At 31.6% G+C, this 23,913-nt stretch overlaps 1 protein-coding gene and 2 long non-coding RNA genes across 3 annotated transcripts; 1 reads left to right on the top strand and 2 right to left on the bottom strand.

Annotated features, from left to right (window-relative positions):
- Positions 1-228: 228 nt before the first annotated feature.
- Positions 229-23,907, bottom strand: LOC107413058 (beta-amyrin 11-oxidase). The gene is made up of 7 exons (XM_060819782.1): positions 23,656-23,907; positions 1,562-1,825; positions 1,294-1,383; positions 1,033-1,111; positions 790-896; positions 454-550; positions 229-242 (listed from the first exon to the last, which is right to left on the bottom strand). Exons 1-7 carry the CDS (start codon positions 23,905-23,907, stop codon positions 229-231), a joined length of 903 nt encoding a protein of 300 aa, XP_060675765.1.
- On the bottom strand, positions 16,473-18,567 carry LOC132804951 (uncharacterized). Its single transcript, XR_009640260.1, has 3 exons — positions 18,431-18,567; positions 16,781-16,935; positions 16,473-16,512 (listed from the first exon to the last, which is right to left on the bottom strand). It is a non-coding gene; the product is annotated as an uncharacterized LOC132804951 (long non-coding RNA).
- LOC132804950 (uncharacterized) lies at positions 17,663-18,547 on the top strand. Its single transcript, XR_009640259.1, has 3 exons — positions 17,663-17,810; positions 17,953-18,054; positions 18,437-18,547. It is a non-coding gene; the product is annotated as an uncharacterized LOC132804950 (long non-coding RNA).
- Positions 23,908-23,913: the final 6 nt, after the last annotated feature.

Raw genomic sequence — 23,913 nt, 5'->3', positions numbered from 1 at the left:
ATCACACTGAATTTAGTGTATCTTATAGGAAAACATAAAATGTTCTAGTATAGCTAACATAGCATGAAACAGAGACTAACCTAGTAAAATTGTTCAGAAACCGAAACTACAAGGCACACCATACATATATCAGAAAATATATATTATGTTACGCCACCTTTACGATTTTTGCAAGGCAGTTGTCTGCAGGCCTTGGTACTGGTATGTAAGTCACTGGGCATTTTGGATTCACTTTCTCAAGTCTGCACCAAAATATAAACAACAATAATAAGAACAGGAAATGGATTAGAGGAACTAAACCATTAGCAGAAACTAATTAAACGTTAAAAAACTAAAGTCAATTTAAAAAGTTATATAGTTTCAACAATTTTATTCAATTTTACAGATTAAAATTAAGAAATATGGATGTTACATTCGAAAATAGGAAATAATGTTTTAAAAAATTGTACTCACTCATAGTTAAGTAGGAAGTAATGGCCAAGTCTCTTTCGGGGCAAATTCTGGTTCCTGCCCCAAAGGGGATGAAAGCCCCAGTTTTCACTCCATCATTCTAGAATAAATTAACCCAAAAAATTAGCAAAATCAATATTCAGCTCAATAGAAGATAATATGAAAATAAAAATTTAAATGTACTATGTACCTACAGAAACAGAATAAAATAAATAAAATAAAATAAGTAACATTCTTTTTTCCTGCCAAGCTAAAAAAAAAAACTCATAGATTGTCGGCTGAAAAAGATAGAAAAGTATATATAATATATAGCCATATACATTTATTTATAAAACTTACATCCCATCTTTTTAGATTGAATTCATGTGGATTGGGATCGATTTGTGGATCCATATGAATAGCTCTGTACCAAACTAAAATTTTCCATCCTTTTGGTATCAGATAACCTGAGAATTAATAATTCATTTTTAGACATTATTTAGATTAATTGATTAATCAGAGACTGAGTGGAAAAAACAGACTAGAAACAAAGAAAATAGGAAAAGAAGTTACAAGAAGAAAACAAAAAATCAAAACACAAACCATCCATGTTGACATCCTCAATTGCATGCCTGAAAGCTGCGAAGTTAATACTAGTTTTCCTCATCATCTCATCAATCACCTAATAAATTGTAAATTGAAAAATATATTTATATTACAACAAAATAATGCTTTGTGCAAGAAAAACGACTAAAATCATATTTTGCAAGTATTAATTAATTTCTTCATCATGTAAGGAATTTTTACAAAAATTACATACCTTCGGATATATATCTGCAAGGAATTTTTATAAAAATTACATACCTTCGGAAGATATGTCATTGACTTGATTTCCCTAAGAGTCAATCCTTTCTGAGTAGATGGTCTATTTCTTACAATCATCTCTTGCTCCTCCTGTAAAAATTAAACAGATTTCCCAAAGTATAACAATCAATATCATTCAAGATTAATTTGTGTCCTCAGCTCAAAAAAAAAAAAAAAATATTATTGGTTTGTGATGGTATACTAGAAATACGGGACAGAATAAGTGCATTTAGGATTTAGAAAAACCGGAATCTTTTTCCCTCCTCACCTTGGCCTTTTTGAAAACTTCAGGATTTTCAGCCAAGTTGATCAAACCCCACATGGTACCTAAAGCTGAGCTTTCATGTCCATCAACCACGAACATGATCAACAAATCTATAATATCTTCCTCCTCTAATTTTTTACCATCATCATCTTCTACACCCATTAGCAAATCAATCATATCTCTCTTCCCCTTTTCTGGTTCTTTGTTCAATGCTTTTGTTTTTCTCTCTATCACATATGAAAGAATTTTCACCAACTTCTTCCTCGCCTGCATTAACACAAATTTAGCAAACCACTACTAGAATCGAGCTGATACACGACGCAAGTACTGCGTCGCACTAAATAAACAGCGACCCATTCGACGGAGTCGCCAAATATCCTGTCGCGAAATATATAAGATAACAGGCAACGTATCATAACAGTCGCCTATTAAAAATTTTTCGCGATGCATATTTAATTTTTAGCGACTCATACAGTAATGTACTTATAGCGACTCATAAAATAGCGACGCTTTATAATAAAGTCGCTATAAATTTTTTTAGCGACACTTACATAATACGTCGCCAAATACTTATGTCGCTAAAAATTCTTCCTGAATAGCGACTCATTCATGTTTAGCGACACATTTTTTTGTCGCCTATTTAGCGACGCATTATTTTTTTGACACGAATTATGTGAGTCTCTCTTTTAACGACAATATATTTTTAGCGACTATTTTTTAGTGTCTCCAAATTAGCGTCTCATGAATTTTTAGCAACGTTGTTTTGTCGCCTATTTAGCGAGGCATTATGTTTTAGCGACAAATTGTGTGGATCGCTTTTTTAACGACCCGTATATTTTAAGCGACGAGTTTTTAGTGTCTCCAAATTAGCGACCGTTCATGTTTTAGCGATAAATTATAAGAGTCGCATATTTATGAATTTTTAGCGACTCATTTACCCATTTAGTGACATATGCAGCAATATATTTATGTCGCTAAAAATTGAAGAATTCTTTAAGTGACATTTTGTGTAGAGTCACGAAATTTATGAGTCGCCAAATTGATCTTATTATATGTCGTTATATATTTTAGGCGACTTTTCGTTATCTTCATAAACCGCCATTTCTTTTATATCTTTTTAGATTTATTTTTTTTAATTTTTAAAAATTTATTAAAATATAAAATTAATTATAATACCAAAAAACCCAAACTAACTTCGTCCAAAATAATTAGAATATAAAATTTAAAATAAATACTTGTTCATACCAAAACAATAATCAATATAATTAAATATCATCTCATTGACATATTTTTACATATGCATACTTATTGAGATGGAAGTTGATGTACTCGTATTGACGATATTACACCCTCATACTGCATATGCAAAAATAAAAAAATTTATTAGCACTGACGCAAAATAAATTAATAAAAACTTAATCATAATTAATAAATTAATTTGTAATTTGGCAAATAAAAATTTAATGAATATTTACCTTCTTAAGGTTTGGTGTGGCACATTTCTCCTAATTAAAGTGGAAAAGACATAAGAAAAAAACACATAATGAATAAATAAATATTACTTAAAATATAAGTTAATAAATATACGTACCAATTTATTTAGAAGATATTGTTTATCCATATCCCCTCACAGTCATTACGAACATAGCCACTCTCACATTCATCCTCATGATCATTTTCATCAACACTTGGCAATTGTATGGCAAATGGATTGTGAGCCGTTGTAGTATCGCCAAGAACATCTTCTTCAACAAAAGTACAACGTCGTGGTGGAGTTAAAACAACAGACCATCTCGAGTCAAGTTGATCTTCAACATAAAATATTTGTTGAACTTGTGAAGCCATGATGAATGGGTCAGATTTATATCCAATTTTACTAAAGTTAACACATGTAAACCCCATCTCATCAACTTTCACACCACTGCTGTCAACCCAATCACACTTGAACACTGGAATTCGAAACATAGTATAATTGACGTCCCAAATCTCTCTTATGATCCCATAGTATGCCATCTCGGCTAAAATTAGGTTATTATCCTTAGCACTAGCAAAATGGTCACTTTTGGCAATAACTTTGACACCACTATTCTGGGTGACCCTCTTATTATCCATATTTATAGTGTTGAATCTAACCCCTCTAATGACATATCCTTCATGTTTCGTTACCACCCATTGCATACCATGGGCTAACCATCGTAATGTTTCAGACACTGTGTGATTAGGTTGACTTCGCTCTTGTGCAATCTAATCAATAGAAAAATATGAAAAATTAAAGCTAAAACAATGATATTATATATTGAATATTTAACTTTCCCATACCTTATCACGTAACCAGTACGTAAATGTAGGTTTGTGTTTGTCTTGAAACCATTTTGCTTTTTTTCCTCGATTTTTTTTGCTTGACTTCAAGACTTCAAAATGAATACTAAAACAAATAAAAGTTGTTGTAATTAATAAAAATATCCAACATATCAACTTATCGATGCCTATTAATATATTCAAAATATCAACTAAATTATACATGTTGATATATATATATATATATTAAAAATATCAACTAATTTATACATTAACATGTATATACGCATTCGGTTCCACTTCTGGTGTATTCGAAAGTATATATCTATGAACTTGCTCCCAAAGTTGTTGATCAATTGATTGATTTTTTCCACCTTTAAATGGGGCACCAACATCATCCTTATCATTTAACTTTTGATATCTACCAATTGGGTTTCCAACTGCATCTAATCGTCTCTGAAATTCACTACAAAACTCAATCACTTCTTCACATATGTAACCCTCGGCAATACAACCTTCTGGCCGATTTTTGTTTCGAACATAACTTTTCAATACTTTCATGTACCTCTCAAACGGGTACATCCACCTAAAATGTATTGGTCCATACAATCTTACCTCTCGAACCAAATGTACAGTTAGATGAACCATTACATCAAAAAATGATGGTGGAAAGAATTTCTCTAAAAGGCACAAAGTTGTGACAAGATCATTTTGAATATTTTCCAATTCAGCAACAATGATAGACTTCTTGCAAATTGCATTGAAGAAAAAACAAAGTCTTGCAATTGCATGTCTCACATGTTTAGGAAAGATTGCACGAATTGCAAGAGGCAAGAGTTGTTGCATCAATGTATGACAATCATGAGATTTCAATCCTACCATCTTTAAGTCCTCCATTGAAACAAGATTCCTAAAGTTTGAAGAATAACCATCTGGAACCTTTAAGTGCACTAAACACTTACAAAACAATTTCTTCTCATGCTTTGATAATGTATAGCAGGCCGGTGGTAGGAAAGTTCGATTTCCTTGAGGCTTAGGGGACAAGTCTTTCCGCAAACCCATTTCTTGTAAATCTAACCGAGCATTAGCTCCGTCCTTCGTCTTACCAGGAATATTGAGCAATGTACCATATATGCTCTCACAAATATTTTTCTCAATATGCATGACATCTAAATTATGTCGCACATGGAGAAATTTCCAATATTCCAATTCAAAAAAAAATGGACTTCCTCTTCCAATATTTTTCAGAATCAACAGTCCTTTTCCTCTTGTGTGAGTTATCAAATCTCATTACATTAAGCTTATTTAAGATTTCTTCTCCAGTCAACGGTTTTGGAGGCACTCCAAATTCTTGAAATCCATTGAAAGCCTTCTTTTGCCTTCTATATTGATGATTTGGAGGAAGAAATCTTCTATGCCCGGTAAAACTCATTTTTTTTTCCATGCTTTAGCCTTGTAGCAAAAGTATTTTCAATGCAAATTGGACAAGCATAATATCCCTTCACCGCATGGCCGGACAAGTTACCATAAGCTGGGAAATCATTTATTGTCCATAGCAACACTGCCTTCAACGTGAATTTCTCCTGACGGTAAGCATCGAAGACTGTAACACCCTCATTCCACAACCGCTGCAGGTCTTCAACTAACGGCTCCATGTATACATCAATTTGATTTCCTAGTTGCTTCGGTCCAGAAATTAGAAGACTTAACATCATAAATTTCCGCTTCATACACAACCAAGGAGGAAGATTATACACAACCGTCATCACAGGCCAACAACTATACCTACTACTCAACATATTATGTGGATTAACTCCATCGGCCGCGATCCCAAGTCTCAAATTCCTATCTTCGGATGCAAAGTTTGGCCATAAACGATCAACCAACTTCCAAGATGGAGAATCCGTAGGGTGTGGCATTTCCCCTGTCTTAACCTTTCTCCCATTGGCATGCCATGTCAAATTCTTAGCTGTTTCAACACTACGAAACATTCGTTTAAAACGGGGAATAATAGGAAAGTACCATAAAACTTTATTTGGAATATTGCTAGCAACTCCATTCTTATCAATTTTCCATCTAGCAGATCTACATTTAGGACATTCATTAAGGTCCACATATTCCTTCCTAAACAGAATACAACTTTTAGGACATGCATGAATCTTGATGTACTCCATTCCCAAAGCACTCAAAGTCTTCTTAACATTGTACATGGAGGTTGGCAACACATTGTCATTTGGCAACATCTCGGATAACAATTGCAACAGTACATCAAAGCTCTTATCAGAATATCCATATCTTACCTTTAAGTTGTACAATTTAACCAAAGCCGACAACTTGGTAAATTTGGTACAACCTAGGTACAAAGGTTTCTCCGCATCCTCCAATAAGGTAGCAAATTCATTAGGATCATTATCAAAAGTTTCTAATGCAGCACGGGTCATGTCTAAGCTATTGAAAGCCACGTCTTCCTTACTACTACTATCATTTTCATTATATTCTACATTAATATTCCCAAAATGAGAAGATGGTATAATACCATCAGCACATGACTCACCATGCCAAATCCATCGCCGATAGTTGACATCAAACCCATTCCAATATCTGGCCTTTAATATCCCTAATAGTATGGATTTTCATATTCCCGCATTGCATGCAAGGACACCGTATGGCATTACAATCATTGGCATTCTCCATGCTAAATTTCAAAAATTCACTCACCCCCTTAGCAAAATCGCTTGAGGTTCTATCATTCGTTATCCACGATTTATCCATTTCCCTACCAATCTAAACAGAACAATATCAAACAATATCATAAAAAAAATTTAAGACAAAAGCAAGATTAAGAAAACCCATCGCAAACAAATTATCGACAAAAGCAAGATTAAGAAACCCATCGAAGCAAGATTAAGAAAACCCATCGCAAACAAATTATCGACAAAAGCAAGATTAAGAAAACCCATCGCAAACAAATTATCGACAAAAGCAAAATTAAGAAAACCCATCGCAAACAAATTATCCACAAAAACAAGATTAAGAAAACCCAGCGAACCTAACCTTCGGGTATAATGAATAAATAAATAAAAAATAACCCAATCCACCACATGTCACCGCCAATCATAAAGCGAAAAGAAACTCACGGAAACCATGGAGACGAAGAAAGAAGAATCCAAGCTAACCACGAGGGCGACGAAGAAAGAAGAATCCACGAAGAAAGAAATCCAACTTCCAGATAGCAATGCAAGCAAATGGAAAATTAAACACGAAATATCCCACTCTTCAAGTCTCTTTTAGATTGCTTCCAATTCTAACACCTATTATGAAGTGTACTAACACATATTTTGTGAAAAGAAATGGTATTCAAAATCCGGCGTAAAATTTGAAAATGCGCCAAAAATTTTAAGAAATTGGATAAACAGGCGACGTATTCAGATAAATTGTGTCGCTAAAGGATAAACAGTTTCATAGACGCTCTTTTTTTAATTCTTTTAAAACAAATAATTTTCTCCAAGTACTGTTTATTTCCTTCTTAAACTTTTGGCAATAACTCTAAAATTGTAATTTTTCATTTAAAAAAGTAGATGATCTGGCGACTCATTGATATAAACAGGCGACGCATTTACATATAAAAGGGTCGCCTTATCCAATAGTAATTAAAATTTATTTTTTAATTTTTGTTACTTTTTTTAAAATTACATTCAAAAAATATTTTCACATAGCATTCCAATGAACACCAAGTCAATTAATCTAAAAATATAAAACAGTTCTATCAATGCTCTTTTCAATTATTCTCATATATGAGTATACACAAACACAAAAACACATCTCACGACATAATTTGAGATAGGATATAACAATTGTAAATTGGTCTAAAGCAAGGACCCATAGTACAATTGCTCGAAGTAAGTATGTTCAACGAGTTGCACTTTCATGTTTTCGGCTATCAGTGATAGTTTATATGAACCCAAATAAACTAATAGATTACATTTGGGAAGGACATTTCAAATAAAAAGCGACGCATTAAAATATTTATGAGTCACTTATGAGCAAATAATTTGTTTTTTTAGGTTTGTGGTCTTTCTGTTTAATCAATATGATATTATTTCAGCATCAAATAACCAGTAAAAATATTTAAATAAGATAAAGAAAGTTATTTTTGTTTTTTTTTTAATCGATTATAAGTAATAGGCGACGCATCATCACTCTTATGCGTCGCCTATAATCCAAAGTTATTTCTTTTTTTTATCTTCCTGTTAATCAATTTGATTTCTTTGAGCATCAAATAACCAGTGAAAATATTTAAATAAGATAAAGAAAGTTTTTTTTTTTTTTTAATTATAGTAATAGGCGATGCATAATCAGTCTTATGCGTCGCCTATAATCCAAAGTTTTTTTTTTTAAAAATCTTCCTGTTTAACAATTTGATTTTCTTTGAGCATCAAATAATCAGTGAAAATATTTAAACAAGATAAAGAAAGTTTTTTTTTTTTTATATTATAGTAATAGGCGACGCATAATCATTCTTATGCGTCGCCTCTAATCCAAAGTTTTTTTTTTTTTTAAATCTTCCTGTTTAACAATTTGATTTTCTTTGAACATCAAATAACCAATGAAAATATTTAAACAACATAAAGAAAGTTTTTTTTTTTTTTATATTATAGTAATAGGCGACGCATAATCACTCTTATGCGTCGCCTCTAATCAAAATTTAATTTTTTTTTTTTATCTTTTTGTTTAATCAATTTGATTTTCTTTGAGCATCAAATAACTAGTGAAAATATTTAAATAACATAAAGAAAGGTTTTTTTTTTTTTTTAAATTATAGTAATCGGCGACGCATAATCAGCCTTATGCGTCGCCTATAATCCAAAGTTATTTTTTTTTTTTAAATCTTCCTGTTTAACAATTTAATTTTCTTTCAGCATCAAATAACCAGTGAAAATATTTAAACAAGATAAAGAAGATTTTTTTTTTAAATTATAATAATAGACGGCGCATAATCAGTCTTATGCGTCGCCTATAATCCAAAGTTTTTTTTTTAAATCTTCCTGTTCAATCAATTTGATTTTCTTCCAGCATCAAATAACCAGTGAAAATATTTAAAAAAAATAAAGAAAGTTTTTTTTTTTTTTTAAATTATAGTAATAGGCGACGCATAATCACTCTTATGCGTCGCCTATAATCCAAAGTTTTTTTTTTTTTTTTTTTTACCTTCCTGTTCAATCAATTTGATTTTCTTCCAGCATCAAATAACCAGTGAAAATATTTAAAAAAGATAAAGAAAGTTTTTGTTTTTTTTTAGATTATAGTAATAGGCGACGCATAATCAGTCTTATGCGTCGCCTATAATCCAAAGTTTTTTTTTTTTTTAAATCTTCCTTTTTAACAATTTGATTTTCTTTGAGCATCAAATAACCAGTGAAAATATTTAAACAAGATAAAGAAAGTTTTTTTTTTTTTAATTATAGTATTAGGCGACGCATAATCACTCTTATGCGTCGCCTATAATCCAAAGTTATTTTTTTTTTTACCTTCCTATTTAATCAATTTGATTTTCTTTGAGCATAAAATAACCAGTGAAAATATTTAAACAAGATAAAGAAAGTTGTTTTTTTTAAATTAATTTTGTTTTTAATTTTGTTTTTTTTTTATTTTCCTGTTTAATCAATTTGATTTTCTTTGAGCATCAAATAACCTGTGAAAATATTTAAACAAGATAAAGAAAGTTTTTTTTTTTTTTTAAGATTATAGTAATAGGCAACGCATAATCAGTCTTATGCGTCGCCTATAATCCAAAGTTTTTTTTTTTTAAATCTTCCTTTTAAACAATTTGATTTTCTTTGAGCATCAAATAACCCGTGAAAATATTTAAACAAGATAAAGAATTTTTTTTTTTAAATTATAGTAATAGGCGACGCATAATCGCTCTTATGCGTCGCCTATAATCCAAAGTTTTTTTTTTTTTTTTATACATTAACATGATTTTCTTTCAAGTATATTTATTTTTTATTTAACATTCCAAAACACTTAAAATTTATATGCTTTTTAATTTTTATAGGCGACGTAGTTTCTTCTTTATACGTCGCTCGTTCTAATTTCGTTTTTTTTTTTTTGTATTTCTATTTTTTCGTTTGTAAGTGTCTTTAAATATTTTTATTTGCCCCTAAAATGTTTTTAATAACCATTTTTTATTCCCCAATATTCATGAAATATTAGAAATAAAATGGCACGTTAATCTATGGGCTTTCTTTTCAACAATTAACCCCAAGTACGGAAACTTGAGAGTTGGAAGCAATCTAGGGGGTATGAGAAGATTTTGAAGGATCACACTCTCATTATGCATTCTTGTTTCTTTCAAGGGTTTGAAGGATTTTGTGGGTTTCTTTCCTAAATTTAAAAGTTCCTTCTTCCTCTGCTTCTTCCTTCTTGCCGGTGGTTGGGTTGGAAGAACTTCACCTTCTTGCCGTCGCACTGGGTGGCTGGGGTTTTTGCCGTCTCGTCGCCGGGATTAGATTGTTGGGTTTCTGCCGTGCCGTTGCCGTCGCTGCTGTGGTGGCTTGAAGTTCCTCTTGATTGCTAGATTTGTAAAGGTGTGCTGTTTTTCATCCCTTTTGGGGTTCGGTGGTGTATGTGTGCTGTTTTTGTGTGCTGTTTTTCATCCCTTTTGGAGTTCGGTGGTGTATGTGTTTGCTGGAAAAAAAATTCTGTTTGCTGGTCTTTTTGTTTTTTTTTTTTTAAATATTTGTTCGTTACTGTAATTTTGGTGGGGTTTTATGTTGTCAAAATCATGGCTTGTTGTCGACAATGGGTTAGCTAAATTTTGTTTGGAAAAATAGCTATATTTATTGAGTGGGGTTCGATTGTATGTAAAGCAAAATGATATGCTATTATTTGTATTATGTGTTTATATGGTTAAATTCAAGATCTAGCCTTTATAAATTGCATGGGAAATGTCAGAGGTGGTGCTCTGTTGCGGATCTTAAAACGACGTCGTTTGTTTGTACGACTCAAAATCCATTAGTGATTTAGTCGCCGGATGCAAAGTTTGAAAATATTAATGACTGTTAAAGAGGATAGATGTTAAGAGAAGATACTATTACTGCATCACTTGGTAAATAAATTACATGAATTTATGGTTTATTATTGTTATTAATGGTTTATTCATTATACTACACCCTATGTTCATATTGTCAGTAATATTAATTTGTGTTTATGTTTTTTGTATGTAGAATTATGGATCCTTTTAATGAACATGTCCTTTCGGATGGGGATGGCACTGGATCACCATCCAGTGATATGGAAAGGCCGAATACATCATCCCCAAGGCGTAGAAAACGAGGGGCCACAACAATGAAAGGCCTTAGGAAGCATTTGGCGGGAAACAAAAGCTTGGAACCTCAATATAATGAGGTTGGAGTTGCTATTAACTCTGAGGCCGTTCGACTAAACAATTTGGAGTCTTCGTTGGCTAGGAGCACAATACCAATTAATATACCTAATTGGAGAGATGTGTCCGATAGGTTAAAAGATAACCTATGGGCATCAATAAAGGTATGGAGTGCATTATTGTTAGATATTGTTTATTATGAATAATATTTAATTGATGGAGATTTTATAATTCTTTTTTTGCATTTGCAACTTATATATATGCATTTTACTTGCATTTCTAACTTACCGCATTTACTTGTCAATCAATGTTACTAAATATATATATATATTAATTTTGCAGCAATATACGGGTAAGGATGATAGTTTTAGGAAGGCAACTTTAAAAGATTGTTGTGACAAATGGAGAAAATTCAAGAATTACTTATATAGATATTTTGTTCGACCATATATTGACACACCTGAAAAGTTGAAGCATCGGCCCTCAATTTATGAATTCATAAGCCAAGAGGTGTGGGATGATTTTGTACAACAAAGGTTGTCGGATAAATTCCAAGTATAGTTTTATTTAACGCACGTTACTGTTGTATTAAATTGCGCTGCCATTATTTATATAAAAATTAAAATTTGTTATGGTGACTTATGTTATTTGGGCTTTCTAATATGTTTGTTTATAACTTTTGTAGGCATTAAGTCAAAAATATTCGGAAAAACGGCAATTAAACAAGTATCCGCATAGGATGGGTGCAATGGGCTACGCGAGATTAGAAAGAGCCATTGTATGCAATTTATTTTTATTTACATTTAACCATATTAATTTTGTCATTGTTACTTGATCACTTGCATTATTAAAATTAATTTATTTGTAATTTTGAAGCAACTTGAAAGAGGCACCGAAGATTATGTAGACCGAGATGACCTGTGGATACGGGCATGTATGGGGAATGATGGAAAATATGCAAATGAAGAAACTGAACATGTAGCAGAAAAAATTGTGAGTATTGTATTTTTTATGAATATTTGTTGCATATATTATTATTTAGTTCATTATTATATAAACTGATATATTTAATCATTTAAACAATATATTGTAGAATGACTTAAAGAAGAAGGCAACAGAAGGAGAAATTCGGCCTTCACCTCCTGTGGATATCCTAACACAAGCTTTGGGAAAAGAGGAGTATGGAGGTAGGCTTAGGGGTCGAGGCAAAGGATACACGGTGAATAACTTTTTCCATACTCCTAAGCCGAGTTCACAAAAAAAGACCAAGTTGGAGGGAAGTGGAAACAATTCAACCTATGAGATGCTACTCAAAGGTCTGGTGGCGATCGTCAGAAATTCAAGCAGCAGCAGCGCTGCCCAAGTTGATGCGCTCATATCGGCATGTGGTATTCATATTCCGTCACTCGCTCATCCAGCCGATACTGTTGCTGCTCCTGGGACCCAAGTCGATGATGTTGCTGGTCAAGGGACCCCTCCAGCCGATGATGTTAATGCTCCTGGGACCCAAGTCGATGATGTTGCTGCTCATGGGACCCCCCCAGCCGATGATGTTGATGCTCCGGGCACCCAATTCGATGATGTTGCTGCTCATGGGATCCAATCTACATCTTGGATTGATGCTCCTCGGTAGGGGTGGGCTCGGTGCGGATTGGTTCGGTTTTTGGGGTTTTTTTAAACCTAACCGACCAATTCGGTTTGGGTTGGTTACATAACCGAACCGAACCGAACCCAATACAAAAACCGAACCGAACCGAACCGACCATACTTGATCGGTTTGGGTTGGGTTTGCGGGTTGGGCCGGTCTGGGCTTCGTGTTGGGCCTCGGCCCAAATTGTATATATATATATATATATATATATATATATATATATATATATATATATATATATATATATATATATATATATATATATATATATATATATATATATATATATATATATATATTTCGAATTTGGTATTTTTTGGACCAAAATTGTATAAAAAAATTTTTAGACCTTTTTAATCATCAATCTATATTTTAAATTAGATATTCTTTTCAAATTATTCTTTAAATTAAATAATTTTAACATACATCCATCCACCTAAACAAAAATACCAAATAAGTTAATTATTAAGCATCAAACATATTAAATAATACAACACATAATCATACAACTATAATACAAATCTACTACTACCACCACCCAATTATAAACCATACATCAACAAATAAAGTATATAACAAGTCTACAACCATTATTAGCTACAAAATAAAATACAACCCATATTTGAAATCTAAAATTTTAAAATAAACTAATAATTAAATAAACTAATAATCCATAAAAATAAAAATTAGTTTAAATATTGTTTTCTTCCACATTCTCCATTGCATGAAAAGCCACCAGCAGCAACCACAAGCTCACTACCTCAATAAACCAAATTCCATTCATCCTTCAACAAACATTAAAATTATAAATAAACATTAAACATTAAGCATTAAATGTAAAGAATTAGCAATCAATAAACATTAAGTGTATTACTAAAATATTATCTAACGTAAAAGATAATTGATGATTTGGAATTAACAACAAACTTACCAAGTAATCATATATCAATTAGGTGGAGGTAAACTTTGTTTTGTAACCCAAGATGCTCCTAAACAAATTAAAATATGATATTAGATTAATTAGTAAGCTAAACGAAGTTGTAAATATTACTAAAAAATTCTAAAAACTCTAAAATAGATAATAAAAATAAAATTACAAATAATAATAATAAAAAAAATTCTTACCCGATTCAATAGAATCATAATATGCGACATCTTCTATTGGTATTTCAACTCTATAATCATACGTCATAGGCTTTGATTGCAACCAATTTTGAGAACAAATCAAAGCCTCCACCATTTTTGGACCCAATGAACTTCTGAATGCATCAAGAATACGCCCTCCGGTACTAAAAGCAGATTCGGATGCTACTGTAGAAACTGGAATGGCGTATACATCTCTTGCAATTTGAGATAAAATTCGATATTTTGTCCAATTATTTTTCCACCAAGCCAAAATATCAAATTTCTCCCTCTCCACATCCTCACATGGATCAAACAAAAATTTATCAACCTCATTCTTTATTTCCAATTCATTTTTTTCCATTTTTCTTTTTTTAAATTGTGATTCTTTCAAACGCCGACGATCATCTATGCTTCCATCATCCAATGAATCCATCATCATCCCACTTTGTTGTGCTTGCATTGATTGACCATCATTTAAATTTGATACTTTAGAACTCCCATTCATAGAATCAATTTCCTTATAGAAGTTGTAAAGGTTAACTAAAGTATCTTTTACATCCCTAGTCAAAGATTCAACCATACCACTTTCATAAGCATCCTCAAAAAGATATGATACATATTCCAGCTTATATCGTGGATCAAGCACAATGGCAATAAGCAACAACTTGTTGACATTTCCAAGTGAACCCCAATATTTGTCAAACTTTATCAACATTTTCTTTGCCATATCGCCCATCAAATGATTTTGACTATTACTCCATTCAACAAGTGCATTATACATCAAACTCAATTCATGAAAACATATATTAGAAGTAACAGTCAAAGAGGCACTAAACTTTAAGGTAACTTCATAAAAAGTAGCAAGAAATTTCACAAAAACCCTTGCACTATCCCAATCTTTAATTAGAGGTGGTCCGACTCTCTTCCTTCCTACTTCATCTTCCTCAAAATATCTAAGATAATGTCCATCAGCATCTATCATCCTATCAAAACCTTTTTGATACTTCAAAGCCGAGTTCAACATCAAATAGGTGGAATTCCACCTAGTAGACACATCCAAAACCACGGTTTCTTTATATTCAATTTTCTCATTCTCTACACATTCTTTAAATTTGTTTAACCTTGAAGGAGATGATCGAACATATCTAATAGCATTACGAATTCCAGCAATACTATCATGGATTTCCTTTAATCCAAATGTCACAATTAAATTTACAATATGTGCAGCACAACGAACATGTAAAAACTCACCATCCAAAACATTTCCTTTCCAATAATTTAATTTTTCTTTCAAAAAATTAACAGCCACATCATTTGAAGAAGCATTATCAACCGTTATTGTGAAAACCCTTTCAATACCCCATTCAATCAAACAATTTTCTATAACCTTACCAATTGTCTCACCCTTATGATTTTGCACAATACAAAAATTTAAAATTCTCTTATGCAACTTCCAATCATCATCAATGAAATGAGCGGTAAGAGTCATGTAATTGTTATTTTGAATGGAAGTCCATGTGTCCGTCGTAAGACAAACCCTTTGCTTCCTCAATGAAAACACACTCTTCAAAATTTTTTTCTCATCTAAGTACAACTGAAACACATCTCTAGAAATTGTTCTACGAGATGGCGGTTCAAACTTAGGGTTCAAAGCATTACAAAACTTTCTAAACCCTTCTCCTTCAACGTGGCTAAATGGTAACTCGTCCATGATGATCATTTCTGCACATGCAAGCCTACATGCCTCTTTACTAAATGTTGTACTCATAGAGACCAAATTGCTACTACCACTTTCAAATGAAAGAACTTGTTGCTTTTTATCCTCCATCCTATTAGGGTATTTTTTGCATTGGTTCATCAAATGGTTTCGCAATGTACTAGTTCCACATCTCTTGGTATTACATGCATAATCTACCCCACAATGTTTACATTTGCACCTAGGATTATTTGGATCATAATCTGGAATTTTTTCAAAATGTTCCCAAACCCAAGATGGAGCCCTAGAAGGTTTTCTCTTTTGCGTTTTATAAGGTTTATCCAACTGTGAAGGTTGAGATTCAGCTTTATCTGATTCATTTAAATACTCTTCCAATTCATTAATATCATACAAATCATTGTGGCCTTCATCCATCTAGAACCTATTAAAAACAAAATAAACATATACATATATGTATATATATATATATATATACAAATATATATACATATAGCTGTCAAAATCAGCAGGCCAGGTTATATTAACAACTTCACAGCAATCAAGTCACACATCACTTCACAATCTCCAAACTTCACAGCAAACAATTTCACAGCCTATGCTTCACTACACTTTCCAAAAGCAATTTTTGACCTTCCCACATGCAAAAATAACGAGAAAAAGGCTAAGTAACTTACCTCCAAATAATAGACAATCACACAATTGTTTGTGATCTTGGAATTAAACAAAGAAAAGGAATGTTATTCGATTTATGCAAGTCACGATAGGCTGTTTGATTTTATCTACAAAACAGGGGAAAAAAATATATTAGACCACAAAGCAAAATAAAAAAAATAAAATTGCAATACTAATTAGAAAAAACAGAAAAAAAATACACTTCTTCCATCCAAACTCCTGCTGTTAAGACTGATTAGAAAAAACAGCATTCCATAGTTTCCATGTATAATATTTTATGTATTTAAAATAGCATAGATTCTTTAAGTAATGGGAAACAACCACCAAAGGAAATTAAAAGAGAATAAATTCCAGAGAATTAGAAGCTTATCAAACCTGCCACATCTGTTCTACCATTTGGAGAGGAATTAGATTCACTGCCCAAATTAGTGCTGACTGCTGAGAGTTTGAGAAGCCTGTCCAACAGGTGATTCAGGCAAGCTGTTTGGTCCTTGAAGGTGACTGAAGAAGTAGCTTTCTTCCAATATATTCTGCGATTGTGAACAAAAAATGCAGGTTAAGGTTTTTATTCATATTTATCAAGACAAAAAGTTTTAGTTATGCATAAATAATTTTGAGTGACTTGAGGAAAAGAACCTCATATATAATTATATATAAATATATAAATAAAAAAAAAAATATATATATATATATATATATATATATATGCAGCTTGTACTTTAAGTTTAGCTTGTACATAATTATGAACATTATTATGATGAATTTATATAATAATTGGACAGATACTGCCAAGTCCACCATTCAACAAAATAAGCCATTTGAATCAAACAAACAACAATATAAACACTCTGATTTGCACAAGATTTTAGGGCATAAATATAAATGAATTGAAATAAAAAAATAATATTTATTTTCCATCATTCATGCAAATGACATAATTGAGTACAAGTATGCATTTTTAACCATTAAGAGCAAGAATCAAATTGGCAATGACAGATTGTTCAACAAAGAAATTAATTTTTAAATATTTTTAAAGTTCTAGATTCAAAATTACTATTATTTGATAAAGAAATTATACATAACCCAAAAAGTTTCCACTTAGTTTTCTTAATCATTGTTCTTTTTTATATCACTTATCCCCAACCAAATCATTCTGCACCTACACCATTACACAAGAAAAGAATAAACTTAAACATCACCGAAAAGAAAAAAAGTGAAATTTGACTATCTTTTAAGAGGAAATTTGACTAGTCTGAGTCAATACTCAATATTTTATTGGATTACCGGGTTTTAGACAAGAGCATGAAAAAGTAATGAATTAACTGCCTTCTATGGCAGTCTTTAACTCTTTTTAAGCCAGCAAAAGCTCCGCTACTCACTCTTTTAAATAGATCACAGCAACTGGGTATTTTCTACTTTTCATTTTCAGTTCTCTGTATTTGCTTTCTCTGAATCTGTTTTTTTTTTTTTTTTTGGGTGTTTCCAGAAAGTAATAAAAATACTATTTTTCTGTTTTTCTGCTTGTGTTTGTTTTTTCTCTAAATCAGAATCAGATGGTGCCATTCTCATCTTGTTGCTGTATCGATTGAGATGAGAGGAGCTTCTCCGAGTCCCGTGGAGCCCAGACTCCGTTTGTCTGCTTCAGCTAAGTCAGTCTCTTTCTGTCTCTGTCTCTTTGTTTTCTGTGTTTCATTGCTTTCATTTCTGGGTTTTTAGCTTAATTGGGTTGTGAAGGATGATTGCAATTTCCCGGAAAATTGTTTAATTTGTGCATAGGTGTTTCAGTGTTTGTGTAATTAGGATGTAGAGTGAGCCTCGTGAAAGTGTTGAGTGTTACAAGATTTGAATTGTGTGAGATGCAAAGATCTATTTAATTTTCCAATCCGAAGGGAAGCAGAAAGGAACGAAAAAAAAATAAAATAGAAGTTGCTAACTCGAAATAAAATAAAATTATGAAAGATTTCCTTTCAATTTCAATCAATCAATAATCACTATAATAATAATAAGAAATATAATGATTTTTACCTGCAGAGCTTGGGACTTGGGAGGGTGACGAGTGGTGGCGTTGCTTGGGAGTTCAATCGGGTGGTGGCTGGCCGGAGGATGCTGCCTGCGAGTGGCGATTGGCGACGCGAATGCTAGGGCTTCAATTTCGTTTTGTGAGAATCTGAGATTGTGTTCTGTTGAGTACTGTCACTGTTGTGTATTGTGTTTTCATCTTGAAATCCAACGGTGGTAATTAGATGGTGAGAGATCAATGGCTTACAAAATTTCATAGAAATAATTTAATGAAAATAATTTTTGCAAAATGGCTCTTTGGTTATGAAACGGTTCGGTTCGGGTTGGGTGGGTTAAAATTCCTTCCAACCCGTAACCCGAACTGAAAATCTAACATTTAAATATGTATAACCCGACCCAAACCGACTAAACAATAAAAACCAACCCAAACCGATCCAAATTCTTCGGTTTGGTCGGTTTTGTCGGGTCAGGTCGGTTTTTGCCCACCCCTACTCCTCGAATCTATCCTGAGGTAATTATATATATATATATATATATATATATATATATATATGTATGTATGTTTAAGTGGGTTATTACTATCTATATAGCTCCCATGGTTGAAGAGTCTTACCTACCGCCATGAGGTCATGGGATCGAGTCTTTAAGTTGAAGGAATATTGTCATGTGAACATATATTAATCTTTTTATTTTTTTTTTTAAACTTTGCAGGGTGTAAAATGCAATCTTGCACAAGGCAATGTTGGCCATATAGTAGCACGTGGCCCTTTGGTACCTTCGCTGCCAACGGATATGTGCCATGGTGTGAAGCTAGGTGCAGCAAATTATAAGGTCACTGTTGATGACGTTATTGATGGATTTGCACCTTTGCCTATTCCGTCATTTGACATCATATGTGTCGGTGATGCTGAAGGTGCATTTGTTGCATGGCCAAAAGATCTTGTTATCTTGCCATCTGAGGAGGTATTGTTCGATGCAGCTATATATATTAATGAAGTTTAAAATAATTTCATTTTTGTTCTATTTTAAATGTTGTTAGTTGATATTTTGTAGGGAAGCTCGAACAGGTCAAATGTTGAGAATGATCAAGATGATAATGTTGATCCCTTAATCGTTACCCCAACGATCCGAGAGTTGCTACGTCGGATCAAGGACGTCGATAGCGATCATTTATGGTTTTTTAATATGAAAAAAGAGATCTTTGGGGAAGAACAACAGTTGGGCATAGCGAGTAGCGATATAAACGATTTTTGTTACATGCAAGAATTATCTTCCGAATGCATCTTATTCTACATAAGGTAAACTAAATTTGGATGTCTTTATAACTAATTCTTTAATTTAATTAATTAAACACTATAATTACTTGTAATCGGATTATGTAGGCATTTATGTGAGGGATTGACGGGCTCCTTTGAAAGGAATTATTGCTTTGTTCATCCGGATATTATTGCTTCGGTTGGTCATCCAAACCCTCATGAACGGATATTAAATATATTGAGTAAATGGCAAGATGCAAGAAATAATCAACTATGGTTCTTTCCCTACTGTGCAAGGTAATATTGTGTTAGTTTTATTGAATTATGTTATGAAAATATTCATTTCGAGAAACATCATATTAACTAAAATATTTATTGGTGTTTTTAGGAATCATTGGATGCTATGTGCTGTTGATTTATACAAAGCAGTAGCATGGTTTTTTGATTCTTTGAAGACTCGTAAGAATATAATTGATAAGGATCTAAAATCTTTGATCGACGAGTAAGTTAATTAATAACTCTAATATTTTTAATTAATTGTTCTTATATTGGATTTGTACTTTTGAAGCTATTGTATAATCTTATACAATATTTATATTTCTATATAGTTCCTTCGTTGCATGGAACCAAGGAAAGACATTTGAAAAGAAACTTCGATGGCAAAATACTAAGGTAATTATTATATATAAACTTAGCATTATTAGTTGTTAGTTAATTTAAATACTTGTATATATTCGTATCTAATATTACACATAATTTACTGTTTGCAAATTTAGACACCGATGCAGCCCAGGAATACGGAATGCGGTTACTATATGATGATGATAATGCGAGATATCCTTAGGCGCAAAGTTCCTCCCCGGGACTTAAGAGGAATGGTAAATTATTATTAATTTAATGATTTCATCATATTTCTATTATGTAATAATTAATATTTATGATTATTTGTATATGTATTAACATAAGTTTCTCATGTTCAGTACGAAGGTGTCACTTGGTTACAAGCTGAAAATGTCAACGAATTTAGAGATGAATGGGCAACAGTGATGATCACAAGTATCTCAAACCAATGAATATATATGCATGGTAGTGCAATAGCTAGCTTTTGTTAATAGCTTTTGTTTGTACATATAAAATATCGTAGACAAATTTGTGAAAATCGCTCATAAGGTAGTATTTGTTTTGCATGAACTTTGGTTTTAAACATACCAATTTTACAAAATTTCAAACAAGATTAAAAATAATTAAAATAAACGATGAACAGGCGACGCACAATATGCTTGAGAGTCGCCTGATACAAATAATGCAAAAAAAACAAAAACCATCACAGTTATGTGCTTCAATATTTTAACAGATTATTTGATGCCAAAAGTAAAACAGATTGATAAATATTTTCACAAAACCAAAGGAAAAAAAAATATTTAAATAAAAGGTCAACAGGCGATGCACAAAATGCTTGAAGGTCGCCTGATACAAATAAGAAAAAAAAAAAACAAAAAAAAAGCTCTGTGATACTGCTTAAATATTTTCACTTATTATTTAAAGTTGAAAGAAAATCAATTGTTTAATACTTACTAAAAAACCAAAAAAAAAAATATAATAATACATTAATAGGTGACGCATAATGATTCAGCGTCGCCTGATATCAATAATATGTCTTCCAAAACATTTTTTGGAAAAAACAAAAAAAAATGCACTGTGATTCTGCTTAAACATTTTCACTTGTTATTTAAAGTTGAAAGAAAATCAACTGTTTAATACTTAGAAAAAAAACCAAAAAAGAAATTGTTACACTAATAGGCGACGCATAACAGAGTTTCTGAGTCGCCTTATATCAATAAAATGTTTTCCAAAAAATTTATTTGAAAAAACAAAAAAAAAAAAGCACTGTGAAGCAGTTTAAATATTTTCACTTGTTATTTAAAGTTGAAAGAAAATCAATTGTTTAATACTTAACAAATGCCAAAAACAAAAATAATAATACATTAATAGGCGATGCATAATGCTTATGCGTCGCCTGATATGAATAATATGTCTTCCAAAAAATTTTTTGCAAAAAAAAAAAAAAAAGCACTATGATTCTGATTAAACATTTTCACTTGTTATTTAAAGTTGAAAGAAAATCAACTATTTAATACTTAGAAGAAAAACAAACAAAAAAAAAATTTCACACTAATAGGCGACGCATAACAGTGTTTATGCATCGCCGTATATCAATAAAATATTTTCCAAAAAATTTATTTGAAAAAACAAAAAAAAAAGCACTATGAAGCAGCTTAAACATTTTCACTTGTTATTTAAAGTTGAAAGAAATCAACTGTTTAATACTTACTAAAAATTCCAAAAATAATAATAATAATACACTAATAGGCGACGCATAATGCTTCTGTGTCGTCTGATACCATTAATATGTCTTCCAAAAATTTTTTTTGCAAAAAAAAAAAAAAAAAAAAGCACTGTGATGCTGCTTAAACATTTTCACTTGTTATATAAAGTTGAAAGAATATCAACTATTTAATACTTAGAAAAAAACCCCAAAAAAAATATTATACTAATAGGCGACTCATAACAATGTGTATGAGTCGCCTTATATCAATAAAATATTTTCCAAAAAATTTATTTGAAAAAACAAAAAAAAAAGCACTTTGAAACAGCTTAAACATTTTTACTTGTTATTTAAATTTGAAAGAAATCAACTGTTTAATACTTACTAAAAATCCCAAAAAAAAAATTTAATAATACACTAATAGGCAACGCATAATGCTTCTGTGTCGCCTGATATCATTGATATGTCTTCCAAAACTTTTTTTGGAAAAAACAATAAAAAAAGCACTGTGATGCTGCTTAAAAATTTTCACTTGTTATTTAAAGTTGAAAGAAAATCAACTGTTTCATACTTACAAAAAACACCAAAAAAAAAAATTTATTGCACTAATAGGCGACGCATAATAGTGTGTCTACGTCGCCTTATATCAATAAAATATTTTCCGAAATATTTAAACATTTTCACTTGTTATTTAAAGTTGAAAGAAAATCAACTGTTAAATACTTACAAAAAATGCAAAAAAAAAATGTTACACTAATAGGCGACACATAACAGTGTTTATGTGTCGCCTTATATCAATAAAATGTTTTCCAACAAATTTTTTGAAAAAACAAAAAAAAAAAAGCAATATGATGCTGCTTAAACATTTTCACTTGTTCTTTAAAGTTGAAATAAAATCAACTGTTTAATACTTACAAAGAACCCCCAAAAAAAAAAAAAGTAACTAATAGGTGACGCATAATGCTTCTGTGTCGCCTGATATCAATAATATGTCTTCCTAAAAATTTTTTGGAAAAAAAAAAAAAGCACTGTGATGCTGCTTAAACATTTTCACTTGCTATTTAAAGTTGAAAGAAAATCAACTGATTAATATTTTCAAAAATCAAAAAAAAAAATAATAATTTAATAGGCGACTCATAGAGTTTGTTATGCGTCACCGGATATTTTTAAAGTGGAACGAAAAAAAAATTAAGATACAGTAAGTTTTCTTAAATATTTTCACCTATTTGGAAAGTTGAAAGAAAATCAGATTGATTAACAATTATCTTTAGTGTAGCATTTAAACAATACAATTGATAAAAAAATATACGCACTCTATTAAAGGCGACTCTATTGGGCTGAATATTCGGGACTCTATTGGGCTGAATGTTCAGCGACTATCAGTCTTATGCGTCGTGTGTTGTTGTTTCTCGCGACTTCTCGACGTCAACTTTTTTCTTATGCGTCGTCGATTGGTCGAATTTTTACTGACGTATTAACCACAGAGTCGCGGTTTTATTTTTTTAGACGCATTTATCTCGTAGCGTCGCTAATAATGTGTCGCTAAAGCTTAATTTTCGCGTAGTGAACCCATATATAAATCATAATTTCATAACAAAGAAATTTATTTTTATTTGTTTATTGTTGTTATTATTATTGTTATTATTTACCTTGATTGCTTTGTGGAAAGCAAAGCCAGGCAAATTGACATTCAAGGAAAACAATCCAGCATGCAATTCTGTGAACAAGCTCTCCATATCAGCCACAACCGGATCATCATCAGCATCCATGAAGATATGTGTAATGACCTTGAAAACAATCCTCTTCAGCTCTGGTAGAATTTCAATTGGACAGTTCAATCTTGACCATTCTTCAAGGGAGTTAATCACATTGTGTTCAATGTGACCAAGCTTCATGGCCATTGAGGA

Source organism: Ziziphus jujuba, chromosome 8, assembly GCF_031755915.1.
Source record: "Ziziphus jujuba cultivar Dongzao chromosome 8, ASM3175591v1".
NCBI lineage: Eukaryota > Viridiplantae > Streptophyta > Magnoliopsida > Rosales > Rhamnaceae > Ziziphus > Ziziphus jujuba.
Note: the sequence above shows the minus strand (reverse complement) of the source record. Positions and strands in the feature narration are given on the sequence as shown.